The 12,043-nt window shown below is 55.8% G+C and overlaps 1 protein-coding gene across 7 annotated transcripts in view; it reads left to right on the top strand.

The window, feature by feature from the left end:
- The window catches only part of CABLES1 (Cdk5 and Abl enzyme substrate 1), a 105,185-nt gene that overhangs the window by 61,818 nt on the left and 31,324 nt on the right, over positions 1-12,043 (top strand). For 3 of the 7 annotated variants that reach the window (XR_016214108.1, XM_051851354.3, XM_089305275.1), the window contains exon 4: positions 4,060-4,137. The exons of 1 other annotated variant lie outside the window; for it this stretch is intronic. Coding sequence is in view for 5 of the 6 variants with exons in the window: in XM_051851354.3 (XP_051707314.1) it covers positions 4,060-4,137 (78 nt within the window). In the remaining variant the exon portion in view is untranslated. Of the gene's footprint in view, positions 1-4,059; positions 4,138-4,286; positions 5,984-6,571; positions 11,876-11,903; positions 12,025-12,043 lie in introns of those variants that run through there. 3 more of the 7 variants (XM_089305277.1, XM_089305276.1, XM_089305278.1) reach the window with 3 other exon arrangements.

The following is a 12,043-nucleotide window of genomic DNA, read 5'->3' as shown; positions in this document are numbered from 1 at the left end:
TGTCAGCCATGAGGGTCCTTGCGTCCCCTGACTCTTCAGAACCTTCTAGCACTTCCCCAGCAAAGCATCGCTGTGTGGTCTGGAGCCTCATGAGCCCTCCTACCAGAAGCACCTTCCTGAGAGCACCGAGCCAAAGCCACAGAGAATAAAGCGAGGCCAGCCCCCAGTGTGCCTGGTGCCTCCTGGACCCTATGGAAAAGGTGATGTCTCCGGAGGCGGCCTTGCCCGTGTGGGCGGCAGCCCCCTACCCCCACCCCCTGCATATGTGTGTCGGCAGTGTGGCCTTTAGCTCCTCAAAGGCCCCGGGCCCCACGGCGAATTCCTCATTTGAAGTTCTGATCTTTTCTGTGACGCTTTCTGGCCATCTCAACTCGGAGCCGTATGTTACGTGTCACGGATGGGGAAACCTATGTGGGCTCTAGGCGTGCCGTTTGGACAGAAAGGAAGGCGGCTGCAGCGGCTGGATGCGAAGATGTGGAAGCAGCCAGTTTCCAAAGCCTGCTGGAAATGCAGTTTGCCTGTCTGACGTCAATCTTGACGCCAGCAGCGTCTGATTGAATTCTCGCACGAGTACCAGAGGCATGCGAAGGTGGCAGCCAGCTCTGAATCTCTTCTTGGGCATCTCCAGTTGAATGCGTGTTTCTCCGCTGCTGAGCAAAGCTGCAGATTCACGGGACTCTTGCCCGCTGTGGTCACGGAGGACCTGTTGGAATCACGCTGCTGCAGTAGGAAGCCCCGGGGAGAGAGTGCGCACCACCCGTTCACGCCTGCTGCCCGGCTCAGCACTGCCCTTCCTCCAGGTGCTAGAACTCCTGCGGGAGGCACGTAGGACGTGTTCTTAGGAGCCCTGTTGGCAAACCTGCCGTGGATCTGCCGTGCAGGCCTCTGCCGTGGATGCCCCCTGAGTGTCCATGAAGGCGCTGGAATCCAGCAGCCGGAGCCACAGGCCCGGAGACTGGCCTTCCTCTCTGCTTCTGTTTGAGACCGGCCCGGCTGGCATTGTTGGCAGTGAGTCCGTGTCCAGAGCCGCCAGCCCTGACCCAAGCGACAGAGTAACTCTTTTCTGAATGAGAGGTGTGTTGTCAGCCTCTCGCGGACTTCACGGGGAGGGCCACCCAGAGTGGGCACTCGTTGAATAGAACAGTGCAGCCCTTTTGCTAACGGTCGTCTTGTGGTCGAATGATTGGAAAGAAGACCTGGGTCGTGTGTGGGCACTGAATCTCTCTTATTTTCTTGTGCTATTAAAAACGCCCAGACACACTCGGCGTGTGGGTAGAAGGACCTACGGGCAGAAAGGAATGAAGAGAATGCAGTAGCACTCAGCCTGTTGGGTTTGTTGACAGCACTTGTGCCTCCATCGCAGGAGTCGCCGGCGGTGGCTGCCAGGAGGAAAGGGGAGTTCCAGGCTTCCCCCAGCAGGCGGCAGGGAGTGGCAGTGGCATGGGCACAGCCTCCCTGCGGTAGCTAAGGCAGCTTGACGTCAGCCCTGCTGTGACCCAGCACCCTGGGGCCTCTCCTGGTGTCGGGCTGCAGGCCAGGCTGGAGAGCCACCTGGAGCAGCCAGGGGCAGGCAGACATGTTGGTGTCTGAGAAGCCCACGGGAGCAGGCCTTTCTAGCAAGTCTTCGAGAAGAGCCCTTGAGTTTAGAGCCCCGATCTGCCACACCTGCTGGTGCCTTGCTCTGGGCACTGATGGGCTCGGGCTTCGTCAGAACGTCTGGCTCCTGCCTGATCCGTAGGACGTGGTAGCCGTCATTCTGCCTGCTTGAGTAGGTTGCTGTGAGCATCACGCTGTTACAAGCTCTCTTGTGGGCAGCATGTGTGAGAGACCAAGGGGGCCGGCCGGGACTAGTGGGCTGTGGTCAGGACACACCTAACCATTAGCCTTGATGGCCCACTCTGAACAAGACACCCCTGTGATTGCTGCAGAGACCAGGGTTGAGGTCTGTGGCATCTGCCTCTGCCTGTTGCATCGCAGAGCCAGGCCAGGCATGTGCTGTGGGCCTTCCACTGTCCCGGCAGTTCAGCCTTTCATGTCTTAGCAGGCCTGGGTATTTAGCACAAAGGCCTGGAGAGGTCAAGTTCAAGGTCCTTGCTGGCCAAACTTAACCCACAAAGCTGGCCTGCAATAAAGACAGGTCGTAATGTTTATTGCCTGTGTTATTTCTAGGCTCTGTTCCAAGGGTTTTCCCAATGTGAATCATTGATTCTCACGATATTCCAGTAAGATCAATACTAATTGCATCCCATTTTTTTTAGTTGGGGGACACTGAGGCTCGAGAGAGTTGCTAAGCTGTCTGAGGTCAGAGTTGGTGTTGCTTCCATCCCATCCCGCTCACCATTGTGGAATTAGCCAGCTGCAGCCTTCCCCTCCCCATGGCTTGCACTCAAGGGCCTCCTGGTGGCCCAGACCGCATGACCCTGACATCTAATGGGCATTTTTGAAGGGGCTGTATGTGCTAAGCCCTAGAAAAGGAGGCAGGCAGAGGGCTAGCAGCACTGATCACGTCAGTGCACTCCTGGGATGGGGGGCTGCACCAGCCAGGGAACCCATAGCTCAGTGAAGGGAGAGCTAAGTTTTGAAGAAGAACTAGGAGTCACCAGTGCTCCGAGGTGAGGCATAGCAGGCAGAGAAGAAATAGCATGCAGAGAACACAGGTCTGAAGAAGCAGGAGTTTTATCAGAAGTGAGGGTCAGCATTTTGCATGGATGAATGATAGGCTACAGGAGGAAATCATGTGGTGGGCCTGTTGAGACTGCAGAGACAAAGGGCTGGGATCACAGGGCCGGCTTTGCTGAGCCAGAGAGCCAGACTGTCCCAGGGCTGCAGGTGGGTTACTCTGGGGATCCTAAGACAAGGCCAAAACCCCCAAGCCTTGGCACATCTGGGAGCATGCTTTTCTCTGGCTTCATTGCAACAATTGTTAAGGGAAAGATCACAAAAGTAAGTAAATTCTGTACATGCTCTGTGCCGACCAAGAGCTAAAGAGAATGCTTTCTTTTTTTCTTTTTTTATTTGAAAGACAGAGAGTGAGGGAGCAACAAATCTTCCATCCACTGTTTCACTCCCTCAGTGGTTGCAACAGCCAGGGCTGGGTCATGTGGAAGCCAGGAACCAGGAGCTTTTTCAAGGTTTGCCATGTGGGTACAGGGCCCCAAGGACCTGGGCCATCTTCTGATTTCCCAGGCCATAGCAGAGAGCTGGATCAGAAGTGGAGTAGCCGGGACTGGAACCAGTGCCCATATGGGATGCCGGCACTGCAGGCTGCAGCTTTACCCACTATACCACAGCGCTGGCCCCAGAGAGAATGCTTTCTAATCTCTTTATTCATTTTCCCAATTTCTCATCAGTAGTTGCCTTTGACAAAAGTAATTTTCACATGCCAGAATAAGTACTTTTGAAGGATTTTTAGTTTTGTTTTTCATGTTTTTAAGGTGGCTTTGATTGCATAAGAGCATCATGTAGACTCATCTCCAGTTGTATCTTTGTAGCAGTGGGGGGGGGGGCGATTACGTAATTGTTCCCTTCCTCTATTCTCAGAACCTAACGTGTTGCCAGTGCATAGAAAACCTAATGATCACAACAGCACTGGGGGGCGGGGGGTGGAGTGCAGGGGCTCACGGTTTCTGGCACTGGGGCTGTGGAGTTTACTGCGGAACAGACGTGAGCAGCTCCCACGTAGCATGGCTGTGAGCGGCTCCCACGTAGCATGGCTGTCCGCCCAGCTCCAGCCACCCCAGACTCGGCACCCTCTGCTCCGTCTTGCAGGTGCAGCCGGCAGCCAGCAGCTCTCACCCAAGCAAGGAGCCTGCGTGCTCCTCACAGCCCCTCGCTGAGTCTCCCGCGGTGGTGTCTGGGTGAGGGCAGGCAGCAGCCTTCTGTGCCGAGGCTGCTGCTTGCAAGGAGCGCAGGGTACCATCTGTTAGGGGAGGAGGCGGGAGTGCGCGCCTAGGAACTGCTCTGAATTCCCTGAGTGCTTATTGCTTCAGAGTTGTTGTTGTTGTTTTTTTAATTTGAGTCTGTATTTAGTCTGTTTGTTGTTTGTTCTTTATTTTGTAGAATAGTCCTTATCAGTGGCAGAAGATCCTTGTGTAGTATATTTTCCGTGCTGCCGTATCGCGACAGTACCCAGGTCGGGTATGTATCTGCATGCTTTGGAGTTCTCTGGGTGAGAAGTTCATGTGCAGTGTGGCTTCCCTCGCCATCGTCAAGAACGTGCCTTGCTTTGACGCTGCAAGCTCAGTTCCTGTGAATTTGAAAGAAAAGATGTTCCTTTCTCTTTGCAGCCAGAAAGCTTCCTTGTGACTGTGTGTGTGAGAGGTGTGCCTGTGTACCCACCACATTGCCTGTCCTCCCTCTCTAAATGCACATTTGTCACCTTGTCCCGTGCTGTGAAGCCAGAGCCGCATGGGGCCAGGCCAAGAAAGGTAGGCCAGGAAAGAAATGAGACCGAAACTTGGGGCTGTGCTGCCGCCTGGTGTGGGGTCAGACACTGGCCAGCTAGCGGAGGCTGTGCCATAGGACAGTCCTCCAAGCACAGTGGGACACAGAACAGGCCTATGCAATTAGCACAGGCCAGAGGAGCCCTCCTCTGGTTCAACAAGCCCTGCCCCTCCTCCTCCAAAATAAAGTAACTGAGGGTCCGTCCTTGCAAAGCCTGTCCTTCTCTTCATCATCCCTCAATCCTGCTTTCCTGTCCTCCATCGCGTCTGGACGCTGGTGCCCTCTTCCCTGTTCCTTTGCATCCAGTGTCTGTGTGCAGGGTGCCACTGGGGTCGGGGATGGGCAGTCCACCATACAGGATGTGGGAGCATCGCTGGCGCTGCCTCTGATCTCGCTCGCTGTAAGCTGGCACTACCGTCTGGTCATTGCGACAACCTAAGACTATGCACACGTGACTGCTGCGTGTGGCCTGTCACTGATGCATCTGTCACCAGCCGTCTCCATGGGCCTGACCCAGCTGCTGCCGACCCTGACCCTGACCTTCCCATTCCCCCCGTCTATGTGTCCGACTTCGGGCCTGTTGAGTTCGCTGTGGCCCTCAGTTGCATGCTGCATGGTCAGCTGCACGGGACCCCAGGCCACATGCCTGACTCAGTATTGATCAGCTGTGTGCTGGCCAGGGTGAGAACGTGCCTCCTGTGTGCTGAACACACGCTTGGTGCTCCTCCTGTCCCGTACCTGCATCCTTACGACCACCTTGCAGAGTAGGTACTCTCGGAAAAAACAAACAAAACCCCTGCAGACAAACGGCAGGTCCTGTAGCTGGAGGCTCAGGGACCGCTGGAAGGTGGTCAGCGGGCTGCCGGGGGAGCCAGCTTGTAGCTCACAGATCCCGGGTGGGGACCCTGGAGAGCCACTGCATGCATCGAAGTGCACACGGTGGCCCCAGGGCCCAGGGTGTGTGAGTGTAGGTAGCCTGTGTGCATGCTCCAGGGGCCCTGCGGCCGCAGAAGGCCCCTCCCGGCACATCCTCCCCCAGGCCAGCGTGGCTGGGCACCGCAGCCGCACCCTCACTTTGTTGAGCTTCCTTGTCCACCCTCCCTGGTGGTTGCATTCTTTCCTTGGTTGTGCCCCTGGCCCCGTTCATTCCTTTATCAAGGGCTTACCCGGGGGCCAGGTATCAGAAGCACAGGCAGCAAGGGATGAGCCTGGCTCCTCTCCCTCTGAACTTAGCGCTTGGCAGGGGAGACACATTAAAATGATACTCGTGGCTATTACAGCCGGTGGTGGATACTCAGGGGAGTCCCACAGCCTGGTCTCGCTGGCCAAAGACTTGTTCTGTTTTTTTAAAACGATTCGGCTTCTTCTCGCCTGTCTTCCAAGTGTTTTTGACAGTTTCTTCCCCAAAGGATGAGGTTATTTCCAAATTCAGGGGTCTCCTCCTGGGGTCCCTAATTGTGCTATCCCGGGTTATGGATAAAATCGCCATTACTCAGGAGTTGAGGTGTCAGACACTAGCTTGGAGACGGGAGCTGGAACCCCTGCCTGTCTAGCCGGGGCGGGGGGGGGGGGGTCTACCGCTCTGGTAGACCAGCAGGACAAGCATGGTGTGAAGGGGCCTTTATGACACCTGCCTCCCGGGAGTGAGTGGGCGGAGCTGGGTGGGCCCAGCGAGCAAGGACAGCAAGCGAGAGGGGTCAGTGCCGAGAATTTCAGGGGTTAGAGTGTCGGACCTGAGCAAATCGCTCACCTCTGTGCGCCCCCTTGGCTCCTCTGTAGCACGGGGCAGACAGGTTACCACCCAGAGTTGTTCATCTGAAGGCTGTGGTGGTTTCTGCAAAGCCAGTGGAAGCGCCTTTTAACTACCCAGCAAGAGGCCGCCTGAGCCACCTCCGCTGGACTTCCTCACCAGCTGGCGCCAGGAACCTGCACCTGTCTGTGCCCGGTCTCCTTCCTGTTGCTGGGAAGGCCTCTCGTGATGCCGGAAGGGCTGCGTCCTAGAACCACAGTAGGTCCGGCTGTTTTGCCTGGTGGCCTGGAGGGAGCAGTGAAATGAGTGTTCGGGACCACAGGACGTCACCTGTCTTAGTCATGAACCGTCAGACCAGCACCCCTCCTATCTTTACAGAAACCGCAATGCAGGAAAGTTCCTGCGGTGGGGCAAAAAGCATAATGGATCCTTTGTTGGAGCTCGGAAGGGAAGGCGTGAGCCCGTTTCTGCAGCAAACTCCTGAAATGCAGGAGAAGCCAGGAGTACGACTCAAATCATTGTCATCTACAGCAGGACTGAGAAAGCCGTCTTTTTTTTTTTTCCAAAGATTTTATTTATTTATTTTGAAAGTCAGAGTTACACAGAAAGGAGAGAGGTAGAGAGAGAGAGAGGTCTTCTATCCGCTGGTTCACTCCCCAGTAGGGTTCAATGGCCTCAGATGTGCTGATCCAAAGCTAGGAGCCAGGAGCTTCTTCCAGATCTCCCATGTGGGTGCAGGGGCCTAAGGACTTGGACCATCTACTGCTTTCCCAGGCCATGGCAGAGAGCTGGATCGGAAGTGGAGCAGCTGGGACTCGAACCTGCGCCCGTATGGGATGCCGGCACTGCAGGCTGCATCTTTACCCACTACGCCACAGCACCAGCCCTAGCCCTCTGCTTTCTTTTTTTAATTGATGTATTTTTATTTGAAAGAGAATTAGAGAGGTAGAGACAGAGAGAGAGGTCTTCCATCTGCTGGGTCACTCCCCAGATGGCTGCAACAGCTGGAGCTGCGCCGATCCGAAGCCAGGAGCCAGGAGCTTGGAGCTTCTTCCAGGTCTCCCACACAGGTGCAGGGGCCCAAGGACTTGGGCCATCTTCTACTGCTTTCCCAGGCCACAGCAGAGAGCTGGATTGGAAGAGGAGCAGCTGGGACTAGAACGGGCACCCATACGGGATGCTGGCGCTTCAGGCCAGGGTGTTGACCCACTGCGCCACAGCGCAGGCCCCCCTTTGCTTTCTTAGCTTGCTACTGAGTACAATCCATTTTATAAGTAATAGCATGTTGACCATAATTATGATTTTTAAGATTTTTTTTACTAATTATTGGGAAGCAAATGTATTCAGATGATAAAAATATTCATGCTAGCAAAAATATGGTAGGAAATGTACCCATAAATCCTGTACATGCATACCTATTTTAAACTACTTAATTCATGCACATGTTGGCTAATAAATTTGCACTGTGGAAAATTCCTTCAGTTTTACACTGAAAGTCTCTTGCCCCTAGTACCTAAGTCGTAGCATGCTGGGGCCTTGTGGTTCAGCCTCTGCAGTGGAGGCACAGGTGCGTGCCACTCCCCCACAGCCCGCCAGCAAGGCTGGCAGCACTAGAACACAGGACTCTGGTTTCAAGCTCCTGTGTTTCTGTTGCACCTGTGCCCAAGGACCCAGCTACATGGGCCTGAGTAATTTTTTTAAGATATATTTTTATTTATTTGAAAGAGTTACAAAGAGAGATCTTCCATCTGCTGGTGTATTCCCCACATGGCTGCAATGACCAGGGCTGAGTCAGGCTAGAAACCAAAACCAGGAGCTTCATCCATGTTTCCCATGTGGATGATGAGGGCCCGAGCGCTTGGACCATCTGCTGCTTTTCCTAGGCCATTAGCAGGGAGCTGGATGGGAAGTGGAACAGTCGGGACTTGAACCAGCACCCATATGAGTTGCAGGCATCACACACGGCAGCTTTACCTGCTACGCCACAATGCCAGGCACATGGGCCTGCTAATTACAGACGAGCACAACCTCCCCACACCAACGAAGGGATCACTTACAGTTCCAGCTTCATCACAATGAACTGCAACAACAGGAAACTCCCAAGTTCACCGGTGATGTCCCCGACATGGGCGGCGTCTATCAGTTGGCCTTATCTGTCTGGGCTTGTTTCCTGGCCCCAGAGCTGCCTGGCAGCCTCCCAGCTCCGCCTCCTGCATTGCCCAACAGGAATTTATGGACGAGACATGCGCTCACACTCCCACCCATCAGCCTCACACCTGCAGCATTCTTCATCCTGCCCGGGCTCCCCCGACCTGGCTGGCAGGCAGCTCTTGGAGAGTAGAGCCTCTTTCCTTGGCGCTCACTGATGGCCGAGTAACATGGTAATGATGCAAGCTGAGGCCCCGTTCGAGCATCCTCTGTGTGTGTGTGTACTCGATAAACCTTCCCAACAGGCTTGTAGGGGAGGTGCCTGTGTAGTCATGTTATTGAGCTGGCTGGGGCCGAGAGAGGCTTAGCGACCTCCCAGGTGGCAGGAGGTGAGGCGAGTGGGCTGTAGACACGGCCACTACGTGGTCGGGCTCATGGTGGGGGCAGCCCAGCTGCAGAGGTAGTTTCAGAAGCGCTGGTGCTCCCTTGAGAGCCTGGTTGGTTTCCCTTCGTGGTCACCCCTTGGAGGCTGCCCAGTGTGCATCAGGGTGATGGTGCGGCTTAGGAATCTGCACCGGCATGGGTCTTGTATGTCCCAGTGCCACGCAAGGGCCACCTCCTGGAAGCCCCAGTGGCCGAGCTATGGGGTGGTGGCTTTCAGAAGCAGCTTTGCAAGTTGCTGGTTTACCCTGCAGCTGTGGCTCTCCGAGGGCAAACCCCAGACATCTCCGGCTGGAATCTGGAGTGAGAACTAATCTGGGTATGAAGGCACTTCGAAAAGTTTATAGAAAAGTGGAATTAAAAGAGATTTGTTTTGGTGCAAAAGCAATTTTTGAAAACACTTTTGTAACACATTTTCCATGATCTCTCTGAAGACCTTTGACATGTGTGGATTTCATGTTTTCAAAGATTTTTTATTTGAAAGAGTCACAGAGAAGGAGAGGCAGAGAGAAAGAGATCTTCCATCTGCTGATTCACTCCCCAAATGGCTGCAATGGTCAGGACTGGGCAGATCTGAAGCCAGGAGCCCGGAGCTGCTTCTGGGTCTCCCATGTGGGTGCAGGGGAGACCTGCAGGGGTCCAAAGCCTTGGGCCATCTTCTGCTTTCCCAGGCTTATTAGCAGGGAACTGATCAGAAATGGAGCAGCCGGGATTCAAACTGGCATCCATATGGGAGGCCAGTGCAGCAGGCGGCAGCTTTACTTGCTACACCACAGTACCAGCCCCATGTGCGCGGATTTCAGCCTATGCACCAAAGTAAACTTACCTTTCAATTCTGTTTTTCTATACACATGTAGAAGCCAGGTCATGTTTGCCATCTGTAGGAGTATGTGGAGGGGATGAAATTCTTCAGTGTCCATGCAGGGTGGACTGGCTGGCTGTCCACAGAGACGGGAGTGTCCCCAGGTCACCATGCCAGTAGGCTGCCTGCTCCTGTCTCCCTTCTCCCTGCTGCACCCAGGTCACTCCCCACCCCACCCCCCGAGCACAGAGGGACTCGGGAGGGTCTGTCTCGTGTCCCTATAGCATGTGTGAAAGGTGCTGTGCACAGTGCCAGGCTATGGCCATGGAGCAGAAGGCCACAGCAGGCCTCAGCAGCATGCAACTGTCTTACCTGCTCACAGATTGTTGTTCCACGTAGAGGCAGCTGGCGCCCAGCACTTCGCAGAGTCCTCCCCTGGGTCTCTGCTTCCCTCTGTCCTTGGGCCTGCAGCCTGCTCCCTCGGGCTCTGAGGACAGGGTGCGTATGCACTCCCCGCATCCTGAGCTGCCGGCAACAGGACCCTCTAGTGGATGGGGTGGGGCAGTGGCTCGTAGATACGCCACAGTCTCCAGGCAGAGAAAGCAGTGTAGACCCCCAGGAGCTGCACAGGGGCAGGTAATGAGCCAAGGCCGGTGTACAGTGCTCCCAGGGGCTCCCCCATCCCCAGGAAACTGTCCGTGCCCTGGGCCTGCCAGGGGGCCTGACCACTCCCAAGTGATACTTGCACCTGCAGGTTTCACAGGAGCTCTTCACTTGGCCACTCTTGGGAGCAGGAAAGGTGGGTGGTTCCTCCCATTCCTGGGCACTGTGAGCCAGTCTGCGGGCTCTGCCGCCGGGGCCGCTGAGCAGTGCACCTGTGCCCCAGTTGAACTTGGGGAGGCCACTGAAGAGCTCCACCTCCAGGAGTACGCAAGCCCTTGACCCGGCATTGGCTCCAGCAGTGGAGCCTCCCCTCCCCCACACGTTTTCCTTAAGGACAGGACGGTTTCTGATGTTGCTCTATAGGTGTCCAGGCGGATTGCTAAGCCCAGAGAACTCTTGAGTCCCACCAGCCTGCTGAGCTCAGCAACAAGCAGCACCCCTGGGCTGGGCTGGAGCTGGCCCCACCTGCCCTCCTTCAGAACTGAGGCCAGCCCCTCCCAGCTCAGAGCTGTGCTTCCTCTCCTGCTCCCTTTCAAAAATGGGACTGAAACCAGACACTCGGGAGCCCTGTGGCTCCTGAACTCGTCAGAGCCTCCTTGTCCCCCCGGGCTCTTATACTGGGGGCAAAGTTTGGAGGACAGTTCCCTCGCCCAGACCCCAAGTCCTGACCCCAATCCCTGTGTCTCCTGCCCGGAATCTGACCTCTCCCACAGGCAGCTCCATCAGCCCCTTCCCTCCGTTGGTGTCTCTACAGCCCTGGCTTAGCCCTGTCCTCGCCCATACAACTCGTATTTCAGCTGCTTTTCAACCTGGGGGTGTGGGTTGTGTCTTGGTCCCGAGGCAGCTCCGGCCTGTGCACAGGGAGCGCAGTGTTTGCGTGAAAATGATGCTGCTGAGAAAGTGAGTGTCGTTTTCCCCACAAAGGAGGGCTGGGTGGTCAGGTCTGCTCTGGCAAGAGCAGGTGCTGGCTCTCAGGGACCCTCACCCTGGGCTTCTGGTCCTTGTGGCCAACTGCGAAGGAGTGGTGGAGCTGATAGACCGTGGAAGGAAGGCGCTAGCAGGGACGGGCCTTGGGCCCTGCTTCTCCCTGACTGGTTCCGTCACAGCCACCAGGAAAGCTGCCAGGCCTACAGTGGCAAAAAGGGTGCAGCCTGCTGCAGGTGCTCAGCCCAGCGAAGTCCCCGTCCTGCGCTGGCCTCCCACTCCGCACGCCTCTCTCAGCTTCACCAGCCCCAGCCCCACACGCTGTGCACCCTCAGAGCTGCTTGCAGCCGCTTCTGCACCCTCAGTGTTGAACCTGAGACCGCCAAGGGCCTCTGGCCCAGGTCACCCCCACACACTCGTACCGTCTTTGCTGGAGGCCCATTGGCGTCCCCTGGTGTCCAGCCCGTTTGCTTACCCAGGCCTCGAGGTTACCTGCTTTGTCTGAACGCCTCTGAATACAAATAACACACGGCCCTATTTTGGCAGATCAGGGGCTTCTCCTTTTGTGTGTTCTGCTTTTGCTTGAAGCGGGGAGCGGGGGGGAGGGGGCGTCTGGATGGAATCCACACAGTCAGAGGAGAGCAGGGCGCTTGGGCCTGTCGCTGGAGCCCCTCTCCCTGTCTGTGTGACCTTACACACACCCAGTATAATCCTTGCTGGCTCTATCTCTAGTCACATGCGTATGTTTGGGATATGTCGGGACTTCTGGGCACGCTTGGATTGAAGACTGGCTGTGGATCGTGCCCACCCCTTTCGCACCACACAGCCGTTGAGTCTGGAGTCCCATAACCATTACCCGGGATGGATTGCAT

Source organism: Oryctolagus cuniculus, chromosome 10 (assembly GCF_051225735.1).
Source record: "Oryctolagus cuniculus isolate XC-2025 breed Fujian yellow rabbit chromosome 10, ASM5122573v1, whole genome shotgun sequence".
Lineage (NCBI taxonomy): Eukaryota > Metazoa > Chordata > Mammalia > Lagomorpha > Leporidae > Oryctolagus > Oryctolagus cuniculus.
Note: the sequence above shows the minus strand (reverse complement) of the source record. Positions and strands in the feature narration are given on the sequence as shown.